The 24015-nt window shown below is 57.5% G+C and overlaps 3 protein-coding genes across 25 annotated transcripts in view; 2 read left to right on the top strand and 1 right to left on the bottom strand.

Moving 5' to 3' along the window:
- The window catches only part of Mroh1 (maestro heat like repeat family member 1), a 78102-nt gene extending 77555 nt beyond the window's left edge, over nt 1-547 (top strand). For all 23 annotated transcript variants that reach the window (XM_013069225.3, XM_087183372.1, XM_013069211.3 and 20 more), the window contains one exon: nt 252-547. In XM_013069225.3, the coding sequence (XP_012924679.1) occupies nt 252-337 (86 nt within the window). In that variant the 3' untranslated portion in view covers nt 338-547. The remainder of the gene's footprint in view (nt 1-251) is intronic.
- On the bottom strand, nt 95-23939 carry Bop1 (BOP1 ribosomal biogenesis factor). Its single transcript, XM_004837734.4, has 16 exons — nt 23737-23939; nt 21908-22132; nt 13686-13766; nt 3322-3476; nt 3130-3247; nt 2949-3050; nt 2668-2880; nt 2416-2577; nt 2248-2328; nt 2110-2179; nt 1898-2030; nt 1637-1817; nt 1271-1559; nt 1095-1179; nt 908-1015; nt 95-824 (listed from the first exon to the last, which is right to left on the bottom strand). Exons 1-16 carry the CDS (start codon nt 23845-23847, stop codon nt 671-673), a joined length of 2268 nt encoding a protein of 755 aa, XP_004837791.1. The 5' UTR covers nt 23848-23939; the 3' UTR covers nt 95-670.
- Nucleotides 4814-6702, top strand: Scx (scleraxis bHLH transcription factor). Its single transcript, XM_013069234.3, has 2 exons — nt 4814-5467; nt 6310-6702. Exons 1-2 carry the CDS (start codon nt 4919-4921, stop codon nt 6346-6348), a joined length of 588 nt encoding a protein of 195 aa, XP_012924688.3. The 5' UTR covers nt 4814-4918; the 3' UTR covers nt 6349-6702.
- Nucleotides 23940-24015: the final 76 nt, after the last annotated feature.

Genomic DNA, 24015 nt, shown 5'->3' with positions numbered 1-24015 from the left:
TGGGCACCCGAGGGGACTAAGTGATTTTCCTGGATTTCAGGATTTTTTTTCCCTGTCACTGGTGACCTCATCGTCTCTAGTAATTCACGGAAACTTCTTAACTGTTCCAAAAGAGCTTTAAAAACACTAAAAAAGGAAAAACTATCTTTCCGTTGGCTGCCGAGCCCTCCCAGCAGAGGCCTGTCTGTCAGGAGGTAGTGGGCGGCCCTGTACAGAGTGTATGTACAACCCACCCCTCCTTCTGTCCCCAGCACTGCAGCTCCTGCTGCGGGACCCGACGCCAGGGGTGCGGGAGAAGGCTGCGGAAACACTGGGCCGCCTGGTGAAGTTCGCCTGAGGCCAACTAGGGCCCCTGCAAGCAATACACTCTGCCTACACCGGGCCAGCCTCCAAGGACCTTCACTGGCAGGTGGGGTGGGGACAGGTGCCACCTGGGATCCAACCTCTGCCTCTGAAAGGAAGGTGCTGGAGGCCAGATGGGGCAGGGACAAGTCAGCCTGCCCTATTTCCCAATAAAGCCATCTGCTCCCAAGTGGGTGCCAGGGTACAGTGATGCAGCCCCTCTGGATTCTGGCAGCTTGGCAGCGAGCTAATTCAAGAAGTGGGGCAGCAAGGAGCAAGGCCTCTATTGATGGTCCAGGCATATGCGTTCCACCCACCCTGCAGCAGCCTAGGTGAAAAGACGGATGGTGCCATCAGCCCCCGATGAGAAGATCCATGGCTGAGTGGGGTGGAAGGCCACATCCAGGACACCCAGGTCTCGGGTCACTGTGTGCCCCTTCAGCACTTTAACTGGCACCAGCAGTGGGTTCTGCAGCAGGTCACTGTGGGGGAGAGGGGTTCAGGGTAGTTGCACTAGTCGCACTCGGTCCCTACAGGGAGGGGGCCAAGTGGGGCCAACACTTACTTGTACACCATGCCATGGCAGACAATGACGGTGCCATCATCTGAGCCGGATGCAAAGAGCGGGTACCGGGGGTGGAAGGCTACAGCCCGCAGGGCCTTCTTGTGGTGCCTGGGGGAGGACTGCTTTTAGGGGGCGAGGCTGTGTCCAGGCAGGAGTGTGCCCAGGGGACCACCACCCCCGTCTTTACCTCAGCACTTTGTATGGCTTGGTAGAAAGGTCCAGGTCAAACCATACCAGCTTACTGTCATAGCTGCCGCAGATAATGTTGTCACCTAGGGCCAGAGCAGCAACAGGTGTCCTCACCACACTTGTAGGGTCACCACCCCTGGCCTTACCCAAAAGGTGTGTGCCCCCCAGGCTCACCTACAGGATGCACAGCCATGCTCGAGACCCACTTGCAGTTGGGCATCAGTTTCTTGGTGAGCTCCTGGCGCAGTAGGTGGTAGACACGGACACTGCGCTGGGAGGCCACCAGCAAGAAGGGCCGAGTGGGGTGGAAAGCCACACACTGTACCTGCCCATGGCTACGTCGGAAAGGACTCTGGCTGCGACGCCGGCTCAGCTGGTGGATTAGCACCTGAGTGTGGCCTGGAGTGGCCAACACCACAGCCAAGTAATCTCCACGCCCGTGCCAGGTCACCTGTGTCACTGGCTGTGGGAGAGCAGTATTGGCTGCTTGGTGGAGGTGGAGCCAGGCTGCGGCTCCCTCCTGCCTCTCCCCCCACACACCTTGCTGTGACAGATACGCAGCCGCAGGCCACCCTGGCGCTCTTCCTCTGATGCTTCCAGCCAGCGGGCAGGCTGCAAGGCAGGCTCCTCAGGTGGGGTGAAGGCACCCAGAAGCTGGTCTGTGCTGCCCACCAGCAGCCTGTCCCCCAGAGCGGGGTTCAATAGCAGCACTGTGTCATCCCTACAGAGCAAGGCCAGACATGGCCATTCAGCAGTCATGCCCTCTAGTATACCACCCTGACCTCCAGACTCCACACTCACAGGGCTGCAGCTATCAAACAGATGGTGGGGGTGGGGTTCCAGGCAACACTCCTCACCACACCCCCCACAGGCACTGTCTTCATGCATCGGGCAGTGGCCACCTCCCAGAGTCGCAGAGAGCCATCATCTGAGCCTAGATGCAGTAGAGAAGACCCTCAGCACCTGGCCTACCTACCCAGACCCCAGCTAAGAACTGCCCACCGCAGGCTCACCTGAAGCCAGCCACTGGCCCCCAGGGGAGACACTGAGGCAACGGACAAGGTCGCTGTGGCCCCTGTAGACCTGCAGAGGAGGAGTGGTGAGCAGATAGCCACCAGGGGCTCTGGGCTTGTCCCCAGGCCTCCACTCACCAGGGCTTGGCACGTGGGAAAAGGCTGTAGGTCTCTTGGCCGAGGAAGTTTGGGGATGAGGTCTTCAGGATCCACATTCACCTTGGGTAGGAGAGTACTCAGTCACCTTCAACCCGCCCCCGCGCCCCCCCCTCCCCCCGGTGTGACACCTGCACTGCCCCCACATACTCTCATCTTGCGCTGCCGAGGGCACAAGTACAAATCAAGGCAGCGCTCGAAGCGCTCTTGGATGAATCGGCTGTAGGCAGGCACAACTCGTAGGCTTGGGAATTTCTGTGGCAGGAAATTGAGCTTCCTTTCAGCTGGCTCCTGCTGCATCCATGCCAAGCGCTGGAGAGATGGGAGAGAGGGAGATGGGGTGAGCAGAGGGTACTCAGAGGTCGTGGCTGGGCTACGCCCCCCACCCAGATGCAAGCCCACCTCTTCCTTGCTGAACAAGTATTCAGGAGGGGGATTGTATGATTCAGCATGGCCAGGCAGGGCCAGCTTGGGTGCAGGTACATGCATCCTGTGGCGTCCCAACACAGCATTGGGGTCCTCCTGGGCCCACAAGTCGTAAAAGCTGGGGGTGGGGTCTCGGGGCCGGCGAGGCTGGATCCAGCCCATCTTGATGGCATGTACCATGCGAGACACCTACACAGACAGCCTGAGTCAGGAAAAGTGGCACAATGACCTCACCGCAGGGATAATGTGGCTCCCACCTTCTCCTTCTCCACCAGGGATGGGATGAAGCTGCGCTTGTCAGCTGGGCGGTTGGTCACTGGGTGGATCATGATGTCACCACTGAAGAAGTCCACAGCTGGCTGGGGAGGCAGGCACAGGTGTGTAAGCTGAGGCCCTGCTGGGACTTCCACACCCCTAGGGCCAGTGGCTGCTGCCTACCTCATATGGATTGAAGCCCGCATCCCCAAACTGGCCCCTTTGCAGCCGCTGCACCAGAGCCACTTGCTCATCAGTCAACCGAAGGTCACGCCCAGTCATCCTGTCTTGCACAGTGCGCCTGGGGGAGGGAGTCAGTCAGAGCTTCCCTCTAGCCTCTCAGACCCCTGGACCCCACCCTGAGGGCCAACTCACCAGAAGTCAGGATCATCCATCTTGTCCAAAAATTGGTCCAGCTCATCCCGGGTCCGCAAGGGCTTGTAGATGCGCCTGCCATCCAGGTCATAGCCCACGTGTGGGAAGTCGTCATACCACTCTAGGGGCACGTTGCCCACTGTGTTCCGGATATCCTATAGCCATGACCTCACATCAGCACCTGTCCCCACCATGCTCATCCCTCCAATAAGGTCACCCTGGGGCACAAAGGAGAGTGAAAAGACCAGCCTCAAGTACCCCGAGGTCAGTGACTCCTGACATGTGCCCCTTCCCTAGCCCTGGGGCCTGACGTGGCAAGGCAGCGGGTGCTGCTCCCCCCCCCCCCGGCCCTCTGAGGCGCCGGAGCTGCACCTTCACATTTTCCACTGAAGTGGTGCCAACCCTGGCCTCCCCCCTCACTGGATTCCTTGGCCAGGACTCTGGGCAGCCACAGACAGGAATGACCTCATCACCCGTGGGCTCCCTCCCCTGGCAGGGGCCTGAGGCAGAAGTGGGTAGCTACAAGACAGAGACAAGGGGAAGATCCCACTCCACCCATTCGAGCAAGGAGACAGAAGCCACTAGATTCTGCTTTGCAGGTGGCCAAAGACTCCCCTCCCAACCCTCACTGGTCTTACAACCTCCCCCTTGGGTAACCAGAGCAGCCACATTCCTGGACACATTCCTGGTTTCAGCCCCTGCCAGCCACCACCCTCACTCATTCCCAGCCTGGGGACTGCTGCAACAGTTAGGGGGGCTGGGTGCTGGAGGCCCCTCTGCAGCAGGATAGAACCTCTTGGACTGGCTCCTCCAGCAGGCCCACTCCAGGTACCCCACTCACCCCAAAAGAATGTCCTCCTCTCTAGGGGAGGGGGGTTTCCAGCACCTTCCAGCCTATACACCCAACCCCAAATTGGAGAGACTTTGGGGAGAGACTGGTTCTATCCATTGGCGTTGTGGCCATACAGCAGGCCTGAGGTGCACACAGCAGAATGGAGGCTGCCCTCCCAAGAGTGGGGAGCACGAATGAGCTGGGACAGGGAAGAGGGTTCTAGCCGTAGGCATAGCTTGTACCAGACCTGGAGAGGGCCAAGTGCAGGACAGTCGAGCTGTGCCACTCCCCACAAACCTCTTTCCTGCAGCTGCTGGGGGACTTGCAGCCCCTCCACGCTGCTCTGTGCCGCCCTAACGCACAGCGGGCACAGGACGCCGGAGAGTAACAGGAAGGCGTGGCCAGGGCAGAGAGCCTGCCTATGGGTCCTGCTTCACTTTCCTCTCTGCCGCGGGGAGGGGTAGGTCCGCTTCCCCAGAGTCCCCACGCCTGAGCACAGAGATGCTCCGGACCATCGGCGAGGCCCTGCGCTCCCTCGGCCCGCGGGCCGACAGAGGCGGGCGGGGGAGGGGCCGGCCGCTATAAAGGCGCGGCTCGCGGCCCCGCTCCAGCCCGGACGCACGTGTGAGCGCGGCGCCCGGCAGCCGCCACCGCTGGGCGCAGCCGATTCCGCGCCGCGCCCGGCCCGCGGCCCGCGGCCGCCGCAGGAGGCGGCATGAGCGGCTCACAGAGGAGCTGACGCCGGCCCCGGCCATCTCCTTCGTCATGCTGCGCTCGGCGCCGCCTGGCCGCTACCTGTACCCCGAAGTGAGCCCGCTGTCGGAGGATGAGGACCGAGGTAGCGAGAGCTCGGGCTCGGACGAAAAGCCCTGCCGCGTGCACGCCGCGCGCTGCGGCCTGCAGGGCGCGCGGCGGCGGGCCGGGGGCCGGCGAGCCGGGACCGGAGGGGGGTCCGGGGGTCGGCCAGGCCGCGAACCCCGGCAGCGGCACACAGCAAACGCTCGCGAGCGGGACCGAACCAACAGCGTGAACACTGCCTTCACGGCACTGCGCACGCTCATCCCAACGGAGCCCGCTGACCGCAAGCTCTCCAAGATTGAGACGCTGCGCCTGGCCTCTAGCTACATTTCGCACCTGGGCAACGTGCTGCTGGTGGGGGAGGCTTGCGGCGACGGTCAACCATGCCACGCGGGACCTGCCTTCTTCCACGCAGCCCGCGCAGGCAGCCCCCCGCCGCCGCCCCCATCACGCGATGGCGAGAACGCTCAACCCAAGCAGATCTGCACCTTCTGCCTCAGCAACCAGAGGAAGCTGGTGAGCTTGGGCCACGAGTGCCCAGAGAGGGCCAGGTGCTGGGCGGTTCTCCCTAGTAGGCCACGGTGGGAACACCTGCCACCCAAGCTGGGCCCTAGCAAAGAGAGACAAGTAGAAGCTGTCCATGGGGAGGGCAGTGTGGGGCCTTCTCTTGGGGCCTCTCCTAGGACACTGGCTCCCGTTGCAGTGGGTCACTAGGACCTGTAAATATGGGGCCAGGATGCAGGGGTGGCCAGAAAGGGCCGTGCAGGAGCAGGCAAGTGGAGGCACCACCCTAGCAGAGGCTGGGGGACTGCACCAGGTCTTCCTTCAGCTGCTCTGCTCAGCAAGTTGAGAAATCAGTGAGTTGAGCTCAAGACGCACGAAGTTGGCCATATGGGTTGCCAGGAGTAGCAGTGAGGCAGAGAGGGGCCCTGGGATCCACTGCCACCACCCCAAGGCTTTTTGGGCACCTGTTGCCCCTCCCCTGGACTGCCCAGGCACTACAGTAGGTGAAGCTGCAGGCAGGCTGATTTACAGCTTGGGCTGTGCTTGGTGGCACCGGAAAAGAAGGGTGAACAGGGAGAAAATACAACGGCTTTTCCCAATCCCCATTTCCTCTCCAGACAGCACACGGGAGCTCCTGGGGCCTGAACATCTGGGAAATTTAATTTTACAGTTTTGGCTGTGTAGCAGTTTACTCCCCTTCCCAAAATGCATGGGGGAGCCTGGAGCCTAAAAGGGGAGTGCCTCAATGCTGGCCACCTGGGACAGCACCCAATGTTAAGCCAGAGAGGCCAGAGCTGGCACTGAGTGACACCAGGTCACTGCCCAGGCCCTGACAATCCTCCTTCCTTCTGCAGAGCAAAGATCGCGACAGAAAGACGGCGATTCGAAGTTAGGAGGAGGGCCCAAGCAGCCAAGAGGCGGATGCCACTAGAGAAGGTGGATGCCACTGGGACCCATGCAGCACCCCACCTCGAACATGACCTGTGCACAGGCCCTCCGAGAGCATGCCCACCGGGCCAGACCCGCCACTGGCTGTGAGCAGGGCCAATGGACAGACAGGACGAACAGACGGGGAGAGGCTTGACTCTGAACAGCTGAGCACTCACCTAAAGCCCACCAGAACTTTCCATGCTAGCTCCCTAACTGGGCTGAGTTGGCATTTTGTTTTTGATATGATAATATAAAGTCTGGAAGTTTTGGATAATTAAAAATGGAACAGTATCTTCCAAATACGGGGGGAGACTGTGCTCTCCGAAAGTTCTGAACTTATCACACAACCCCCAGCCAGGCCTGGACTCCCAACTCAGGGTATGGGGTGCTTGGGGCACCCTAGGTCTCTGAAAAGGACCCCTCCTTTTGAGGCTAGAACAAGGCCAAAGGAGCAACGGCGGGCCTTGCACCCATCAAGAGTCTTCTGTCGGGGAACCGGGGTGAGGACTATAGGGACAGGTGAGGGGAGGCACTGCAGGGCAGGAAAAGAGGGGGCAGGCCCGCCACCATGGCAGAGGTCTGCAGGCAGTCAAGCGACCTCACTGCCTGCAGGCCTCAGGCCCAGTGTTGACAGGTGGTGCCACCCAGCAGAGTGGGCCTACAGGCCTGACTGGGTGCTAGCCACCAAGTGCCCCCACTGATGCCCAACTGGGCCCAAAAGAGCTGAGGGCCCTTGGATTGCCAGGGCCTCTATGAGCTGTACTCAGAGGAAGGACCCATCTTGCCTTGACCCAGCTGCACACTGAGAAAAGGTTCCTGGCAGTCTACCACTGTGTCCTCCCCCACAGACTCCATGGCCCCAGGGAGGTGGATTTAGGCCCCCACCAGGCGCCATGCACAGCTGGCCGACCGTTAAAATCTTGCAGGTGACAATTAGTTTAATGGCAGAGCTCTGTGGGCATAGCAGAGAAGAAAGGCCAGGCGGCTCCATGCAGAACCCCTCCACACAGGGAGGGGGGCTGAGGGCACCAGGTGTGGGTGGCTAAGCAGCCCCAGGCCTCTCCTTGGACCCCTGGCCCTCCTTGCCCTCAGAACAGGCAGTACTGCATCCTTGCCTGGGGGAGACCAGGTGCTGAGGTCCCCCACGGGCACCCTCACAGGGCAGGGCCAGAGCTGCCCCTCCTCTGCACGAATGGGCCCCAGGGAATTGTGGGGCAGGAAGTGGCGGTGTAATTTTGGAGGAAATTCTCAAAGCCAGGGCCATTGGAGGGGGGTGTGGGGGGCTGTGTCCAATCTGATAGAAATATAACAGGATAAAAAGTCACAGCGGCAGGTTTCATTCAGAGAGAAACCCAACCCCAAATTTCCTCCCCTTAATCCTGCAGGAGCCCACAGCTGGCCAGAGGGGGAGGAGTGGGCACAGTTACTGCAGAAATCCCTGCCCAGGGAAGCCAGGACTGGGGCGCAGGGTTGCAGCTGGGGGCTGAAGGAGGAGCCCCATGGGTCACCTGCCCCTTACCCACAGACCTCATTTCCAGGCCTGGGCCCAGGCAGAGGTGCAAACTCCCACACAAACCTGGGCACCCACCTCAGTGGTCAGAGCGGCCAGGCCGGTGTCAGAGATAACCCAGAGAGGAAGCTCTCAAAGAGAAGGACTTGGTGGCCAGCACCTGAGGGGCACTGCATGATCTGAAGCCCAGTTCAGGAGGGGAAAGCCAGCTGGAAAAGTGGAACAGAGCAGGAGGACAGGACAAGGAAGCTCAGAAGCGGGCGCGTGGGACTGGGCAAGACTGAGCAAGAGGCTGGGGTGTCCAATGGGGCCAGGTGAAAGGGGAAGGGGCTAGACATGAAGGCCTCAGGGCTAGAAGGACCCCCAAGGATCTGGAATGGTCAGGGTGCGGCACGTGCCCGGCCAAGGCCTCCGCTGAGGGGCCTGACTCGACAGCGGCTGCAGCTTGGCCAGCCTCAGGTCCGGGCAGCCGGCCCAGCCACTCCCCAAGCTGCACCGGTAGCAGCAGCCGAGGGCCTAGCCCAACAGCCAGCAGAAGAGGAGGGGTAAGGAGAAACACTCAGTCACCCTCCGCTGCTCCAGATTCAAACCAGACTGGAGGTGATGCGGGTCGGCCCCAGCCCATGGCCCCACTTGAGTCCATGCAGCTGAGAGCCAACAGCCAAGGGATGGCAGGTGCTCCCTGCCCACCACAGTCCCTGGCTGTCTTCCCAGAGTCCAGCCTCACCCACCACCAAGCTGGAGAACTGCGGGACAAAGACCCAGGGCTCCCTCTTCATGTGCCCCACAGAGGCAGCTGGAAGGGAAGGGGGACTCTGGCCCACACCCTGGGCCAGCAGCCGCCCCTGTGAGCCAAGCTGGGTTGGAAACGCTGGGCTCAGCCTCAGCTGTCAGCTCCCTGTCCCCAGCCTGGGGAATGAGCCGCTGGCGGCACCACATGATTCATCACTAGGCCGCCTGCGCCCCAAGCCAGCCACCCCCGCCCTGCTCAACACCTGCGGGCTGCCAGGAAACACATGTGACCCCTCCAGGTCAGGCATTGCACTCGGAGACCCCAGCCTGGACTGGACAAAGGCAGAGACAGACCTGTGCTTTCCTGGGGGCCACCCAGCCCCAAGACAAGCCTGTGGGATGAGGCTGGGCAGGGGTCCCCAGCCCCCAGATTGCACCGGACACAGCATGGACACAGCAGCGATGCGTCCATGTGCCGGCTGGGACTTTTCCGCTCTTGATGAGCCCTTGCCCCTCCCCCTCCCCAAAGTGGCTGCAGCTGTCAGGACCGCAGATTGGAACTGCAGGTATGGGGCTGGCCCACTGCCCACCTCCCTCCCGTGTCTGTCTGCGAGAGAGGAAGCCGGCCCACCTCTGGAATCCTTCACTCTCTCCTCGTTCTCTTCTCCCACCTGTCCCCCGGGAGCACGGGGTCAGCCGCTGCTCAGTCTCTCTCCCCAGCCCCTCTCCGATTACAATGCGGGTAGTGTTCAGCACTCACTCAGCTCCCCCTGCACCCCCTGCACGAATGGCCCAGCCGCCTGTCTCAGAGCTCTTGAGGCCTTCCTGTGCCGCTGCCGCCACCTCCCCTCCTGGGGAGTCTTATCTCTGTCAAAGTGCTCAGAGCCACTGGCTGCTCTAGGCTCACCTGCTGCCCTGACCCCACAGAAGGTTGTGAGAGATGCTGAGCCCAAAGGCTGCACTAGAGCCTGCCTGGATGACAGACCAGAGGGGAGTCAATCTCTTTCTGCTAGAGTCAAAACTGGCCAAGGGGGACCCATCAGGAACTAGGGGCCAGGCAGGAGGAGCTGCCTTCTGGACTCCTTGTCAGATTGGCCCAGTCTCCCTCCCTCCTGCAGGTCTGTTCCTCCTGGGCCTGGCAGAACCCACCACTGAGCCCCAGGCACCTGTGGGGCCATCTGCCCAGCCTCCTGCCAGCCCTCCATAGTTGGAGGGCCTTGAGCCATCCCCCACAGGGTCCGCAGGTGTGGAGAGATCCTCCCTTGCCTGAAGGCTGTTTAAGCCCAGCTTGCCCGGCCCTCTCCAGATGGGAGACACAGGATCAGGCCAGTTTACATCTCTATGAGCTGAGGAGCAAAAGCCTATTCTGAGCCCCACTATTCAGACACAGCTGCTGCTTCAATTTGGTGGTGGTGGTAAGGGGTGGTCCAGGGCTCCACACATCAAACCCTTCCTGGTCCTCAACTCAAGCACCTCCAAAATCTACCTCAGGAGGACTCTCCCAGCTCTGAGCACTGCCCTCACACATGGACGCTCCCAACTGTGACTCCTGTCCCCAGCAAAGCAGTCTGGCCCTCAGCAGCTGATTTCCCTGAGGTATTCCTAGTGGCCCCTACCCTCCAATGCCACCCCCCTCAATGCCACAGGCTTTCTCTCCAGCCCAGGACAAACCCCCAGGTGTCTACAGCCAAGCAAACGTCCCCAAGGTCTGGCAGGAAGGCAAGGCTACACCACCCATGTGACCCAACAAGAGGGTGCAGCTCTGAAGAAGCTCACCTCTGCCTACCAGCCACTGACAGGACACTATTGAGAGGGTTCCATCTCCTATAAGTGGGCAGGTGGCTCTGGCCCCTCCCACTGGCCCATCTGTCCTCCCAAAGGGCAATCCTCTGCTAGCTACGATGCTCAATGCAAAGGGCAGCTCGTAGGAACCACAGGCCAAGGTGAGGAACAGTGCTAAAGGTCTCCCTATCCAAGGGGTAAACTACTCATGCCCTGCGGCCATTGGAGAGGGCCCTCAGTCAGCAGTGCACATCACAGGAAGAAAGGGACCAGGCACTAAGGGTCAGTGCAGCCAGAGCCCCGCTCAGGATAAGCACACAGGCTGGCCTTGGTGGACGGCTGCCAAGTGCTCTGCAGCTTGGGTGCCCTCCACAAGCAGAGCAAGGAGGGCCACTGCTTGCTAGCTGGAAACCTGAGCCTACTGCTCCAGCTGCCAGCAGCAACGCCAGTGGCAGGCAGTGAGTGCTCACGGGGCGGTGGCCAGGACACAAGAGGGCGGGGGCGGCCCCGGAGGAGTGGAGACCGCCAGCACTGGAGGCAGCTGCCGGTTCAGTAGCTGGGAGAAGCCATTAATGGCGTTTGGCGAGAGCAGAAGGGATCGCAGGCTTTGGATACAGACAAGCCGGGATGTGTCCCTGTGGGATTCTGAGCTACAGCCCAAACGGGGCTGGGGCACTGAGGAGCTGGCCAGGGCTGTAGCCCAACCCTCACCTCGGCCCAACCCATACCTGAGGTCTCAAGGGAAAGGTTCTGTGTCCAACACCCCAGAGACTACTGGGGAGGGCAGCTCTTCCAGCCTCTCTCAGTCAGAGATCACAGCCCCACACAACCCCTCTTCCTGGGCTGAGGACCTGCTGGACAGGTGAGAAAAAAACAGGCAGCAGTGGCTCTGCCTAACCCAGACTGGGCCTCAGTTTCTCCCAGTTGTGTGACACAGAGGAGGGGCTGAGTGGGCTCATGGGCCACCACTCTTCCCCCATCCCTCCCAGGGGTCCTAATAGCTGGATGAGATCACGTCTAAGAAGCCTGGGTACTGTGGGGAGGGGTACAGTGGCCATGGGGGACTCCAGGGCAGCCCAGCAGCTCATCCAGGGGTCTTCCTCCCCCCTTGCTCAGCCCACGCTCCAGGCCAAAGCTGTGAACCTGGGGGAGGGAACCAGGAGACCAAATGATCAGTCAGAATGAGTCTAAGAAAGTCAGTGTCCCGGGGAACAGGATAACCCCAAAGCCAGGCTCCAGATGTCAGGTATCAGAGGGATCAGATGCCTCCATGTCCCCAGCCCAAGCCCTGGATCCAGACCCATGGGGGGGGGGGGGAAGAGGGGAGGCTGGATGGCGCTCCACTCCCAGCAGCAGATGGCTAGGCAGGCCTCCCTCCCACCATGTGGGTGCTGCCCTTCTCAGGTTCTGCTAAGGTCACTACTCCCAAGAGGACACACCACCTCAGGACTCACCCTGCCCCTTGTCCAGAGCCCTCCAGAGGCCTGGTGATACGGCTGGTTTTGCCAGGCACCCCTGGCTGGACAAGGAATGCTGGGTCCTGGCACCACTGGCCCCCTCCAAGAATGCTGCTGGTAGGAAGGGTAGGTCCCCTGGTGTCCAAGCAGAGGCTGGGCACGGCCATGTAGAGGAGTGGACCTCATCCACACACCCCCCCGAGGTGGCCTGTGCCGTGGCAGGCCTCTCGAGCAGCCAGACACTGAAGGCCATGTGCCACTCTCTCTGGGGCCTGTCTCCTATCCCCACCCCGTGGCCCCCTCAGCCACAGACTGTTGTAGGGTGTGGAGGCCAGATGAAACTTCTGGGTGGGGAATGAGCCCCACGCACATGGGCTTCTCAGGAGAGGATGCATCTGTCCAGACCTGGCCTGGCTCCTGAAAACTGAGCTCTGCCGCCCCCTCGAGCTGCTGGCGGACTGTGCTGGCAGAAGCTCGGGTGGGCAGGCAACTCTGCTCCTTCACTGTCACTCAGACTGACACATGTGATAGTCATCACCAGAGGAAGCAGCCCCCGCAGCCCTCTCAGCTTCCTCCTGGAACAGCAGGGGGCTGCCCAACCCTCTCAAGGTGGTGCTGGACGGGGAGGTAGGCACACCTCCTGGACGGGCAGGGTCAAGCAGGCCCAGCCCAAGCCCCTGACTCGAAGGGAAGGTCCTTCCCCTGGTCTCCGCACTCCATCTACAATCATCATCGATTTCTGAAAATACCAAATCTAAAAAAGTAGCCGACAGGATGTGGCTGCCGACAGCCAGAGCCCCTGGGGGGGAGGGGAGACAGGCGGGGGAGCCGCACTGTGCGGGCCCCCCTCGCTGAGTGCGCCCGCTGCTCCGGCCAGGAAACCAATTTATTTTGTTTTGTCTCTGTTCTCTGAACGCACAGCAGAGACGGATCGGGCGGGCAGCCAAGGCTCCAGCAGACGCTGCCAAGAGAGCTCAAGGATGGGGGAGGAAGCAGGCTGGGGAGGGGGCACGTGTCTCCCTGTGCCCTGGGGACAGCCCCTGAAAGGCAGGCAGGAAGAGCTCCTGAAAAGAGAACTGTCCCCAAAAGCCCCACACCAAAGCCCCAGGACCTGGAGAGGCTGGAAGCTCACACCCAGATCTGCGTAGGGGCCTCCACCCTGCCCTGTGGCAAGGGCATACGAGTAAAGGGACAGGCTGCCAGCCTCACAGACTCAGCTCAGCTCTCTCCAGGACTTTCAGTCCCTCCTGGACACAGCCCAAGAGAGCCTCCTGGTGCCTCAGCTCCCCAGAGGATCCTATGGTGCCCCCAGGCCAGCACGTTTCCCTTTACACTGTAAACCTCCTCAAGAGAAACCCTAAATATCCTGGTTCTCTTTAAGTGCTCCTGGAACTGAGAGGTCTGAAGGCCCAGCCACTTCCGCCACCACCTAGGACACCGGAGAAGGGATGGGACACAGCCAAGCAGGAGCTGCTGCCCTCAACCATAGCCATTCCTGTGGCCCATGCCACAGAATGAGAGACTGAGTCTGCTATCATACCCCACCTCCAGGTCCCCTGGCCCCCTCCGAGGTCACACCAACGTGAGCACTTTCAGGGCAGTAGCAGCACCCCACCAATACACACAGGCAGCATGGGGGCATGGGCACAGAGCTGCCATGCCACATCCAACCTCCCTCCCACACTGGACAAGGACACACTTGCACTGATGCAGTCATGTCTCAGTCCTCAACATCACTCTTCCAGACAGGGGCAGGGCTCAATCCAGGACACCCACACATGGACCAGCAGCCTCCCGATACCCTGGCTCCCAAGCCCACCTCCTCATCAGAGCTGTCTTCCTGGTACTCATCCCGGCTCGATGCTCTCACCATCTCTGTCTTCAGGCCAGGGGAGCCAGTCTGTGGAGAAGGGGGCAATGTTAGTTCAGAGGGCCAAAGATGCCTTTGACATAGGGCAGCCTTCAGGCCACAGGCTCTCCCAGGATACTTCATGACACCCAAATCTCTGAGCAGCTCCAACCTGGTCCCAGGCCTCAGCCCAGGATGGATGCCACTCCAGCTCACAGTGAGCCTCCACTGCTGTGCTCACACCAGGAGCTCCATCTGGTCCTCTTCCACAAGGGCTGGACCAGCCTCTACCCTCTGGCAGCCCAGGCAGGAGGTGACACCTGGTGCTAGACTGGAAAGAAGACAGCCCACCACAGTCAGCGGCAAGCTGCCCAAGCCAAGGACCAAAGGCCCCACTCATCTGCCTGCCCCACAGTGTTTCACATCAAAAACCAGCAGCCTCCCTGACCTGGGTCAAGGATGACAAAATGAGGTAGAGGAGGGGCGGTGCTGTCACTGGGGACAACACTCAGGGGAGGCACAAGTGCCATATGCCATCAGCTTTTGTCAGAGGGACTGTGATGGGCCCACTCCTCAGGGCAAGACTCCTGTCCCCAAGCAGAATGACCTGCGCCTAGAGGTTCTACAAGCCATGTGCAGCCCAGCCCCACCACCCAAGGGCCCAGAGGGGTGTCCAGAACCCCACCCCCCCACACACACCAAATGCCTAGAGCTTCAGCTCTTGTCATTGGTCCCTGGTCACCTCTCTATCCACCAGGTCCATGACCCCAGGATAACCCTGTCCCTGTGGGTCAGAGTGTGGACGCCACAGAGGATTCATACCCCAACCTGGAAAACAGATTCTCCTGACTGGGGAGGCGGAGGGCTCTGACCAGATCGGGTTTACTGGCAGAACCAGGACTGATGGGGAAAACAGGCCCACCTCTCACCCCTGGGGGCAGTAAAGTGCTTCAAGCAGGAACCCCTGTGCGAGGGCGCCCCCCACCCACAGCCCCACTCCCTCCTGCCCGGGCAGGAGCCAAAGGCCTGGCTCTTCCTCTTGCCTGTTTTTTCCCTCAATATAAAGAGGGATGGGAGACTAAGTTTTTTTCCAGGCCAGGAACAAGGCAGGATCCAGTTTCCACATCTCCCCGCCCCTAGCTCCTCTGTTGTCCGCCGAAAGTGGGTCAGTCACCATGGGCACAGGGCACAGGTTAAGCAAGCCCAAGCTCTTGCCTCAGCCTAAGAAACACTCCCCACCAACACACACACACAGGCTCAGAACAGAGATCACACATTCAGGAATGCCCCCACCCCCTGTAACAGTCCACCTGCCCAAGCCCTGAGCCAGGCAGAGCCCTGGGCGGAGCAGGATCACACCCAGCATTCATAGCTCTAGCCTCAGGCAGGGCCGCTGACATCTCAAACTCCCTCCCCATGGACCAGCAGGCTGACCTTCCTTGCCAGATCCTGAACACTGAGTTTCACCTGCAGTGCCTGCAGCCTTGTCATCCAGCCATGTGTATTCCCACTGTTCTTGCACTGGGCACAGCTGAGCCACCAGCACAGCAGTGCAAGGGCACTGAGGGAGCCAGATACAGGCAGGCCTTGACAAAGCGGGGAGGTTCCCCATAAATGACCATGTTGGGGGCCCTCACCATTCCACAGTGCAGCAGCACCAGGCTCTACCTGAGGGCTACAGGGCAGATGGCTTCCACTAGAGGGCAGCACCAGCACTAAGTGTAGACTGGATCAGAGGCAGAGGCATGGGGTCACAGGAATGGGGTGCATCTGGGCGTTGGTAGACCCAGGAAAGCGTCACCCCTTCAAATTTTGGAGGCATTGACTGTTTCTTTTTATTATTTAAAAATTAAGAAGAACGACTACTAAAACATAGACCAAGAGAATGTAGTTGTGTGACATGCTCATAGTTTGTCTCTGGGATAAGGAACCCTCACAGACGGGCTGTTATCCACACAAGGTGGTAGTCTGCCCAGACCCAGGCAGCCAGCAGACACACGCAGCCAGTGCCTGCCTGAGGACAGGGTCACTCCTGCCTGGAGCTGCCCTAAAGGAGTCCAAAGGAAAGGTGTGAATTCAGGTCTAAGCATGTCAGAAAGGACACAAAGGGATGTAAAGTTTGGTGCCCCTGGTGAGGGGGCTGGATCTCAGGTCCAGAATCCCACCCAGGGACCACCTAGGGGGTGGAGCAGCAAACAGCCTCAAAACACAACTGGCAACTCGGAGCCCAACAGGAGGCCAAGCAGCTGGGAAGAGCAGAGTAGGTCAGTAGAAGCCCAGAGAGGTCACAGGGAAGCAAGGTGTGTACAACCTGGACAGACCCAAAGCAAGACTGAAGGACTGACCAGTGGATAAGGAGCCACCCCAAGGCAGGGACGACTGTAGGGGACTGGCAAAGAGGCCCGGTAGCCAGAGGCAAGACAGGTAAAGTCCAGGGCTAGCATCCAGGCAGGGCATGGAAGACTGTGCTGACCACCAGGAAGAGGGAGGCTGCACGAGATGCTAGGGAAGAAGCTGGCAGAGGAGACTCAGAGGGGTATAGGAGAAGCAGAGCCAGTACGTGGGAGAGCCCAGGGAAGGTAGTTCCTGTCCTGGGCGCTAGATAGCTGCCAGGCCTTAGGGGAACAGGCGTATTTCTGAATAGTCCAGTGCTAGCAAGCACTGCAAGGAACAAAGGGAGGAATCTGAGGGGACCTTGCACTAGACTGACATCCAAATGAACAAGTTTCTTACTGCCACAGCGACCAACCTGCCTCAGCTTTGGCCTAGCCCCACACCACTGCCAGACTGGGAGGCAGGCCCAGGTCAGCTACCTAGATTGCACTCCAGCTCTCCTTCCCTGTGGTGTCCAGGTCTTGGAAAGCAGGGGGAAGAGGCTGCCACCACATCCTGAGGTCAGAGGGGAGCTGGGCCTAGTCATACAGCTGTCTGTGACACCTCAGGGCAAAGATCAAACCCAGAGTGTTGCTGTTAACAAAGACCCTATCACAAAACAACTAAAAGAATGCACCAGTATAGTGGACAACACAGGCACGCTAGAACCCCCTGTCCCCTGCATCAGTGGTCAGGAACCCACCACACAGAAGAGTGGGTATTGGAGAGCTCTGCACCTACGGCTCCTCCAAAAGAAGAGACTGATTGTAACTGGTGCCAGAGCAACCCATATGGTCTTTAAGAAACATATGGCCGCCGCCTGCCTCGAAAGTGCAGGGTCCCGAGTTCGATCCCTGGTACCAAAAAAACATAACAAAATATACGGCCGGGACTTAAATGCCCAGAAGCAACAGGAAATGAAAAATGCCCCTTTCTAAGCTTAGAGAAAAAGCAAAGTGACTCAAAAGAGGCCCAACACCACTGGGTCATTCCCAGAGTGGCAGCTAGCCTACCCAAGCAGCTGGTCCCTTGTGCCTGGCCAACCCAGACCACAGGGACAATGCTGCTCCACTCTACCAATTGTGAACAGAGAAGGTTCTGGTGTGGCTGTACAGAGGAGGTGAATCCCACTCCCACCAGACCTGACTGAGATGAGACCCCAGGGCTGTCCCACAGCGAACACAACCAAGCATGAGGCTCTGAGGGGTCTGAAAGAGAAGACTACATGCATGTTGGGGGAATGGGACTGTGGCCATTTTAAAACTGAGCTGCACATCTTTATCTTCCACTCATCAAATGACAGTCTGCATTCTTCCAACTAAATCTGGGAGGGATTGGGGTAGCTTCACCCACCAAAGAGAAGCAGCCCAATCTGACACAACATGGGCACAGGGTATGAGGCCACTTGCACAAAGCTACCCTGTGAAAACAGACTCCTATGAGAAGGGACGAATGTCCAATAGGCACCAGCCATCAGGGCCAGGTTAGACTCGAGTGACGAGACCCTAGCTGTTCTCACCTAGGGCCTCAAAACACAGGATAGAATCTGAGTGGCCATCTTCCTGGGATAGAATGTAAAAGAACCCTCTGGAATCTCCCACTCCCCAGTGCGACATCATGGAGCAGGGATGCAATGACCCTACCATGCCCTGCCTGTACTGTGACCTTCAGAACTAAGCGCCATGCAGTAACAGACACAGGGCTGAGAAGCTCACACAGGAATCTGCAAGAGAAGCCAGGGATGAGAGCCTAGGTAGTGGCAAGGGGCATACCCCCCAGCCTAAGTGCTGGGCTCCACCATAACCCTGTGGCACACACCAGGGCCCCTGGGCTGAGTTGGGCTCCATGACTAGCTAAGGCGCATCATGGGTGCCCCTCCCAGAACATTCTACCAAAGAATGTCAACACCCAGCACCCAGAATCTTCAGAGATCTGGCAGCTACCACCTACCACTTCCCAGAGCTATACTGACAGCCCTGTAGGACCTTCCTGCTTGAAATGGTATTAAGCTCCATGCACAGACAACTCTCAAATTATCAGGGAAATTTTTTTGTTGTTGTTTTTATTCAGACAGAGTCTCACTATGTAGTTTAGGCTGGCTGTGAACTCATTATGTAGTCCAGGCCAACTTCAAACTCATGGTGAGCGTCCTGCCTCAGCCTTTCAAGAGCTGGGATTACAGGCATGCATCGGTATGCTCAGCAAGGAAAATGCCTCTTATACACGGGGATTATTACTAGCTTTTTCTAATATTTTTGTTTTGTCTTTTTGAAACAGGATCTTACTATGTAGTTCAGGCTGGCCTTGAACTCACTAGATTGCTCAGGCTGGCCTCGAACTCATGGCCATCCTCTCGCCTCAGCCTCTTCTTACATTCTTGAATATGGTAAGCAACGTAAACAGAAAAGACCCATACAAGTTAAAAAAAGGCAAACACAAGTAGAAAAAAATAGGTTGAAATAAGCATAAAAAGGAAGAAAGGGCTGTAAGCTCATAAATACTCAACACCAGCAATAACAAGAAGGCACAGGCTAGGGTGCTTCTGTGATACACTGCTTGCTCAGCCTGCACGAGGTCCTGGGCTAAAAAGAAAGACAGCACACTGACATAAGTCATCTTTTCCATGAGCCCAGAAAGGCCTGCAAACTCTTGCTTGTGCTGCTGGGTAGGGAGCAGGCCTGGCACAGGTGGACAGGTAAATGTGCTAGGTGGAGTCAGGGAGGAACTGGGAACCAAGCTGCTGGGCGGGGTGGAGGGGTGTCACCAGCACCACGCCCCACTCTCAGGCAGCCCACAGCCCACAGCCCCCCCCCCCCAGCTGGGGCAGGCTCATCAACAGTCAGGGGCAGAGGGTTGGGGCAGAATGCCCTGGGGACCAGGAGACTGACCCATGTGACAGGGAGCAGGTCACCAGCTGCTGAGGAACAGGTACAGAGGCAAGATTGCTAGGCCTGAAGGGACCTAGAGACTGGAATGGGTTCTGGGTGGGGAGGCAAAGGTCCAGCCACTGACAAGGGCCAGGCCTGCACAGGGACCACAGGACCAAGCTAACAGGGAAAGTGACATCACTATAGCAAGGAGCACAAGGAATGTACCCCATCCACTTGCAGGAAAAAGGTTGCCTAGCCTGGAAACTGCATGCAAACAATATTAAATCCAAATCCACTCCTTGCAGGCAGGCTGCCACTCACAGCCACCATCCAGCTGCAAACATAGACCCTGTGACAAAACCAACTCCTCCAGGGAGGGAAAGGCCTGCACGTGTCCCCTTCCCCAGGCCAGATACCATGCCTCTCCTCACCTGAATTCCCCTACCAACAGCCAGATAAGTGGCCTGAAACAGTAAGCCTGTCCTCTACTGCACCCCAACTGCACCTCTTAGGTGCCAGGGCACAGGACTCCCAGCAAGAGAGAGGGAGTGAAGGCTTGCTGGATAACACTAAGGTTTGGAGTAACCTGTTACAAGTGGTAGGTAACCAGCAAAAACATCAAAAGGCTCCTGGTCCTGTGTGACTCAAACCAAAACTGCAACAAGGCTGAGCTGAGTTTTCTTGCTAAACACAGGTTTACATGAGGACATTCACTGCTGGACAAATGCACAATGGATCCAACCAAGGAAAGAAGATAAGAGGTGCTTCTGGGATCAAGGCAACAAATTTAGTCTTGGGAAAGCACTAGGAGCGAGGGAAAGTAGGGCTTCCCTTATCACAGATATCACCTCATTCTGTAATGGGTTCCCAGGCAGATGCTACTCGCACTTACAATGGCTTCCCTAAAACACATCAGGTCCCCCAGGATCCAGAGTTTTCATTAAAGAGCTGGGATATTTGATAAACAGGGGAAGAAGCTGTTAGTTATATGGATGTCCACAGCTCTCGGGGATGGGGAACAGAAATTCTAGAAGCTGCTCAATGGAGATTCTTGGGGCAGAGAACCATACTCAGTAGGACCATCTGGGACAGCATGTAACATGTGACAACTTGCCACTACAGAGAGTGAAAGTAGTCTAGAAACTCCTGAGCATAGCCCAACCCAGTGGAACCCCTCCCAACATGGCAGGAAGGTTACAGGCGTGAGCACCCTCAGCCATGACAGACAGGCCCAGGCTGAGGCACCAACGCAAGGTATGACATTCACAGGGGACACCTAGGCTGCCTCAAAAGGCCTGGCTCATAGGTAGCCAAGAACACTCTATTGCCAGTGCTGGCCCACACGCTGAGCCTCTACATACAGGGCTCACAGCATAGAGGAAGGAAAAAGGACTCGCAGCATACAGAAAGAGGCAAAGGGAAGGGAAAGGGGAAACAACTCTCAGCCAAATAGAGGTATATGGATGGCTTTTGTGGAATGGTGAAAAAATGCAAGGGATTTTCACTCAGGTGTGGACAGCACTCCCTACCTCTTCTATTCACTCTACTGGCCTGAAAGAATTCAAGTTCAGAAATGAGGATCAGCCCTGAAAATACTCCAACAGGGCCCAAGTACACCCCCAAGCCAGGATACAGAAAAGATACACAGGGGCCGAGGATTTAGCTTAGTGGTTACACTGCCTGTCTCGCAAGCGCAAGGTCCTGAGTTTGATCTCCGGTACCAAAAAAAAAAAAAAAAGAATTCAGAAAAGACACACAGAGACACCAGCACTCGGCAGGCCAGGCCACACAAGTGGGCAGCAGTGGAACTCTGAGGGTGGCCCCTCCTCTCGATCTTCATCTGGTCTGAGCCTGGCAACTCCAAGCCCAGCAGTGGCTGTTGACTGCCCTCAGCCTGCAGCAGCAGAGATAACCCCCAAGGAAGAGTGACAAACCCCGCTTTGGGGGAAGGAAGATTGCCATACAATGGAGCAGACACCCAGTTACACCCAGTTACAGGATCTTGGTGGGGTGGTGATATATTCAGCAGGTCAGAGTAGCTAAGCACTGATTCCAGGTCAGACCCAGAGTTCTGGTGGTACCAGAGTCCCTGGGGACGCACCAAGGCCTGAGAGAAAACAGTACCTTTCCAATGCTCTAGTCTACCTCTGAAATACCTGTACAGGTTATATCAAAGGTTTTATATAAAAAGAAAATGTTGGGGGCCGGGGGTTTAGCTCAGTGGTTCCAGCACCTGCCTCACAAGCGCAAGGTCCCGAGTTCAATCCCCGGTACCAAAAAGAAAATGTTGAATACTTAAATGTATGGAGCATAAATTTCTGAATGGGAAAAAGGTCCAGAAAGATAGCCATTAAACTATTAACTGCTTAGTCATCCATAGCAAGAGCACTGAATGGGAACTTCCATGCTTCACTGAATAGCGTCAATGCAATATCCAAATCTTTCTCAAGGAAGGTCTATTTTTATAACTTTGACAACTTAAAAAAAAGTGGGGTGGCCGGGCATGGTGCTGCATGCCTGTAATCCCAGCACTCGGGAGGCTGAGGCAGGAGGACTGCCATGAGTTTGAAGCTAGCCTGGGCTACACAGTGAGACATTGCCTAAAAAAAAAAAAAAGTGGGGTGGGTAGCTGCCCATGAGCTTACAAATCATAACCAAAGCACATTTAACAGTCATTTCCATTCTGTCCACACCAGTGTTAAAATTATGCTTGAATGAGATTTTCAGAGTTCTCAGGAATGGCATACACAATTGGAGTTAAAAACCAGTGGCCTGGAGCCTAAATGTACCCTCAGGTACAGCAATTGAGGGACAAGGCTTGGGTTCCCTGAGGGAACTATGGAGAAGACAATGTGTTTATATCCCTCAGAATGCCATGGCCCAGCAAATGCTTCTTCCTGGATGCCTTCTTCCACAAAGGAGAGCCACAGGGACATTTCCATTACCCACCTGTGCCTGCCCCTCAGAGGTCTCCTCTGCCCTGCTGTGGCCCTTGTTACAGCTGATTTCATCCTCTCCTTTGTTGTCAACATCGTCGTCATCGTCGTCGTCGTCATCTTCACTACTATCACCGCCAGAATCTTCCAGGCCTGAGAACACACTTTCCTCACTGTCAGAGAGGTCGGAATCACTGCCGTTACTATGGCTGGAAGCAGGGTCACCAAGAAGAAAGGGCTATAAGGAAGCACAGAGTTGATAACTGCCAACCTGTAGGCTTGCCCAGGCAGGTACCACACACACTATGGAAGATCCAACTGGCCAGGTGCCTTGTGCAGCCTGCCTCTAATTATAAGCCTCCACCTCCACCAGAGCCACTTGTCCAATCCATCCTCTGCCTCTGTTGACAGTAAGGCCACCTACTCTCAGAACTTTAAAACCCTAATATCTCACGAGAGTGACTTTTCAGGGATAACACCTCCTTCCTGGAGCTCAGCTCTCAGTGCACTGCCAAACCCAACTTTCCTCTACTGACAGAAGAAGTCCACACTCCACCCCAGCACTCAAGACTCCCAAGCAGGGCTGGGGATTTAACTCAGTGGCACCTCACCTGCCTTTCAAGCACAAGGTCCTGAATTTGATCCCCAGTACCAAAAAAAAAAAAAGGGTTTGAAGACTCCCAGAGCTGGAAGGCCACTCACTACCTAGGGAAGGAACTAAGGATTCAGAGAGAACCATAGTCCCTGAGGGGCTTTTACCACCTGAAGTAGAAGTTTCCTCATCCAAGGAGACAGTGCCCCACGGTTAGTAGGAAAACTAGAAAGTTGGCTGAAGAGCAATAACAATGCAAACTTTACTTGTAAACAAGCTAACCCCATTTGTTCTCTTCTGGGAACAAAGCCAGCAGTTTCTCTGTACAGAGCCCAGTTGACGGGAGACCACTTCGGGCCTAATTCTGACACCCAAAGCACTGTAGGTCCTGTCACTGGCTTCTGAAAAATAGTACAATTTAAGAGCTTCAGGAAGCATATAAGGGCAGAATTCTCAATTTCACTGTTGCTAAGTTTACAAGTTTTTCCTGACTGGATGGCCTGCATAATCCATTAATCCAAAGCATTCACCTGAGCTTCCACAGAAGAGACTTGCATACACTGATTCATGATGTATCTCCTATGTTCAGCTAGTATCACCTTTGCAATAGCAAGTAAAAATGCTAGGAATGGTTGGGGCACAAACAACTCACTTTCAAGAGCCTAGTACCCAGATCTAGCTGCCTGCTGATTCTCGGACTGCCAACAAGCAGTGGGAAGCAGCTCAGCTACATTTCACTAAACAAAGGGACAGGTCAGAGGAGCTGGCTAAGAGGGTGGCTGTGAGAGGCTGGGTGGTGTATCCCTTCCACCACTCAGATCTGATGAAGTCTCACCCAAGCCCAGCTAAAAGGGCGGCGAGGGAGAGTCAGTCTGTCACAACCACAATAGACACTGGGTCTATTCAATAAACCATATTCCCAAGTTCCTTGCATTTCCATACATACCTAACACACTGGCACGCTAGCACTGACAAGGATGTGTCCGTGGGACCATCATTTAACAGACTGTGCGGGCTGGAACCCTGCTGGCTCTTTGCCCTCCCCTGACGCGGTTCTACAAGCCACAGAACTGTCCCGGCCCGGGAGCCTAGCGCTGGCTCCACTCCCAGGACACCCGGCAAAACGAGCTCCTGGGCCTGGCTCCCAAGACACCTAGGACCGCGCTCCCCACCCTGCAGGCCTCCCGACCCGGCCGTCAGCCACGTGCTCGCTGGACCCGCGGCGGATGGGCCCCACTGCCCATAGTTACCTCCTCTGGCTCTGGCTCGCGCTCAGACTCGGGCTCAAACTCCGGAAGCCGCTTCGCTGGCCAACCTCCCCGCACAGGCGCCACGAGCCCAACGTCCCGCTCCCCCGCCATGCTAAGTCGCACCGGCCCACCGACCGACAGCCACTTCCGGCAGCGAGCGCGCCGCTAGCACCCGCGGCCCAGCTCCGCCCATCCCGGCTCTGCCCATCCCGGCCCTGATTGGTGAGATGAGGGGCCGGGGAAGACCTACGCAGGCGCGCGGCGCGGCAGCCCGCAGGG

Source organism: Heterocephalus glaber, unplaced genomic scaffold (genome assembly GCF_053883595.1).
Source record: "Heterocephalus glaber isolate CG9 unplaced genomic scaffold, H.glaber_assembly_v1.0 deba00000281, whole genome shotgun sequence".
NCBI classification, from domain to species: Eukaryota; Metazoa; Chordata; class Mammalia; order Rodentia; family Bathyergidae; genus Heterocephalus; species Heterocephalus glaber.
This window is presented reverse-complemented; position numbering and strand designations above follow the sequence as displayed.